A 2,581-nucleotide genomic window follows, 5' to 3' on the forward strand; every position below is an offset into this window, starting at 1 on the left:
AGGGGATGTTCTAAGGGCAGTTCAGGATTTTTTCCAACATAGGCAACTCCTTAGACAACTCAATTCCACTAATCTTACTCTTATTCCGAAGTGTGACAGACCAAAGAGTGTGCTCCGATTTCGACCTATTCCGTGCTGTAATGTAGTGTACAAGGTCATTTCAAAGCTACTTTGTGCTAGGCTTGCAGAAGTGCTGCCACAAATAGTATGACAAAATCAGGGAGCATTCATACAGCAAAGAAGTATCCAGGAAAACATACTCCTATGCCAGACTTGATTAGACTTTATGAAAGACCTCATGTTTCATCAAGGTGTATGTTTAAGATTGACTTGCAGAAGGCCTATGATACAGTAGAGTGGTCCTTTGTAGGGAATTTATTGGATGAGCTCAATTTTCCTCCTGATTTTAAGACAATGCTGATGCAATGCATTACTTCTACTACTTTTTCCCTATCTGTGAATGGTGAGATGTTTGGATATTTTCAGGGCAAGAGGGGTTTAAGGCAGGGAGACCCTCTCTCACCTCTGATCTTTACATTATGCATGGAGTACCTGACTCGTACCCTGCAATATGTTGCCTCAAAGTATGATTTCAAATACCATCCTCTATGTAAGAAACAAAGACTAACAAGTCTAATGTTTCCTGATGATGTCCTCCTTTTTAGTAAAGGGGATGCAAATTCAATGATGCTCTTGTTACAATCATTTTCCACTTTCTCTAATGCTACTCAGTTGAAAGTAAGTGCATCAAAATCTAATGCCTACTTCAGAAATGTTCCTGAGTAGGTAAAGTCTGAAATTTTACAGGTTTCAGGATTTAGTGAAGGGAGCATTCCCTTTAAATATCTTGGTATGCCAATACAAACCACGAGACTTAAAAAACAAGATTGTGAATGCCTTGTGGATAAAATATGTTCTCGTATACATGGCTATGGAGCAAGGAATTTCTCTTATGCAGGACGGCTAGTTATAGTGAAGAGTGTGCTCAACTCTTTGCATTCATACTGGGCATCAATGTTTATCATTCCCAAAGGAATTATCAAAAGAATTGAGGCAGTTTGCAGGAATTTCCTCTGGGATAATAGTGCAGACTATAGAAGAACTCCTCTTGTGGGATGAGAAACTATATGCAGGCCTAAAGAAGAAGGAGGTTTAGGGCTTAGAGATCAAGAAGCATGGAGCAAAGCCATGGTAGGACGGCTGGTTGACTGGGTAGCTACACAAAGGGATTCAATATGGGTACATTGGGTGCAAAGTAATTATCTCAAGGGTCAAGAATGGATGGATTATAAACCTAGTACAAATTCAAGCTGGGTATGGAGGAGAATTTACACGGTTAAGGAGGAAATGAGAGCTGGGTATGTCAATGGGCAATGGGGTGTTCAACCAGAAGGATTTACACCTGCTGGTTGTTATGATTGGTTCAAAGAGACTAGGCCACGAGTCCAATGGTTTAAAGCAGTCTGGAATGGGTGGGTTTTAACAAAGCATCAATTTTTGGGATGGCTTATTGCTCATAAAGCTCTGAATACAGCTGCTAGACTAGACAGCTTTGGGTTGGACATTGAGGACATATGCTATTTGTGTGGTTTAGCTACTGAAACCATTGAGCATCTGTTATGTGAATGCCTATACAGGAGAGGGATCATCAGTGAGTTGAATACGCAGATTAGATGGAATCTTCCTACAAGGGATGTGCTGGATTGGTGTATGCAAAGGAAGGGAACAGCGCCGCAAAAGGGACTACAAATTGCTCTGATGTTGGGCACATTGTATCAGGTTTGGCATCAGAGAAATAAAAGTAGGAATGAGAATTTGTTGATACAACCAGAAAGTGTGGCAGGAATTATCATGGAGGAGATGAGATCACGAGTTCGAGGCCGTGATAGAGCAACAATGACAATTGCTGAGAGAGATTGGCTCAAAAGAATGCGTCTAGTAGAATGATAGTTTGTTATTTGTTGATTGCCTGTTATAGCCATATGTAATTATTCATTTTTTATTAATATAATTTCTCACATTTCACCAAAAAAAAAATACTATAACGTTAGTTGGTTGTACTTGTTTCACATATTAACCTGTGTTTGATTATAATATAATGTTGTGATTGCTTGTTACATTGGTAACTCTTATTCGTATGATAAGTAGGTTAGTCAATTATACTATCCTATGATTTGATAGTGATGTTATGCACATGTTATGTACAGTCAGTTATACTAGGCATTATCTATGGGCTAGTTGTATAGATGGCGTGATGCAATAACCCGTAATATAATAATGATTTATGAGAATAATTTATGTAATTTAAATAATTAATCAACGACATTTCTAATAATAGTTGCGAATAAGACGTTAATTAAATAATAAAATAAGTAAGCAAGTCGGGAATTGGGCTTAGCTAATAATAAGGCCTTGGGCCGTGTGCTATAATTTTATGGATAGATTTTAATGGCCTAGTATCAGTAGTAGTCGGGATTTGAAGCGGGATTTAATAATAAATTAATAAGTATAATAATAATATGGTAATTCCTAATAATAATTAGAATATGGCAATAGTTTCCTAATTGGCCTCATATACTCC

At 37.7% G+C, this 2,581-nt stretch overlaps 1 protein-coding gene across 1 annotated transcript; it reads left to right on the top strand.

Moving 5' to 3' along the window:
* The first annotated feature begins 1,188 nt into the window (after window positions 1–1,188).
* LOC141640526 (uncharacterized) lies at window positions 1,189–1,947 on the top strand. The gene has a single exon (XM_074449297.1). It carries the CDS (start codon window positions 1,189–1,191, stop codon window positions 1,945–1,947), a length of 759 nt encoding a protein of 252 aa, XP_074305398.1.
* Window positions 1,948–2,581: the final 634 nt, after the last annotated feature.

This window comes from Silene latifolia, unplaced genomic scaffold, assembly GCF_048544455.1.
Source record: "Silene latifolia isolate original U9 population unplaced genomic scaffold, ASM4854445v1 scaffold_88, whole genome shotgun sequence".
Lineage (NCBI taxonomy): Eukaryota > Viridiplantae > Streptophyta > Magnoliopsida > Caryophyllales > Caryophyllaceae > Silene > Silene latifolia.

What these genes read in the sequence shown, in the direction of transcription:
- LOC141640526 (XM_074449297.1), top strand. Translation starts at nt 1,189, where the DNA reads ATGGTAGGACGGCTGGTTGACTGGGTAGCTACACAAAGGGATTCAATA.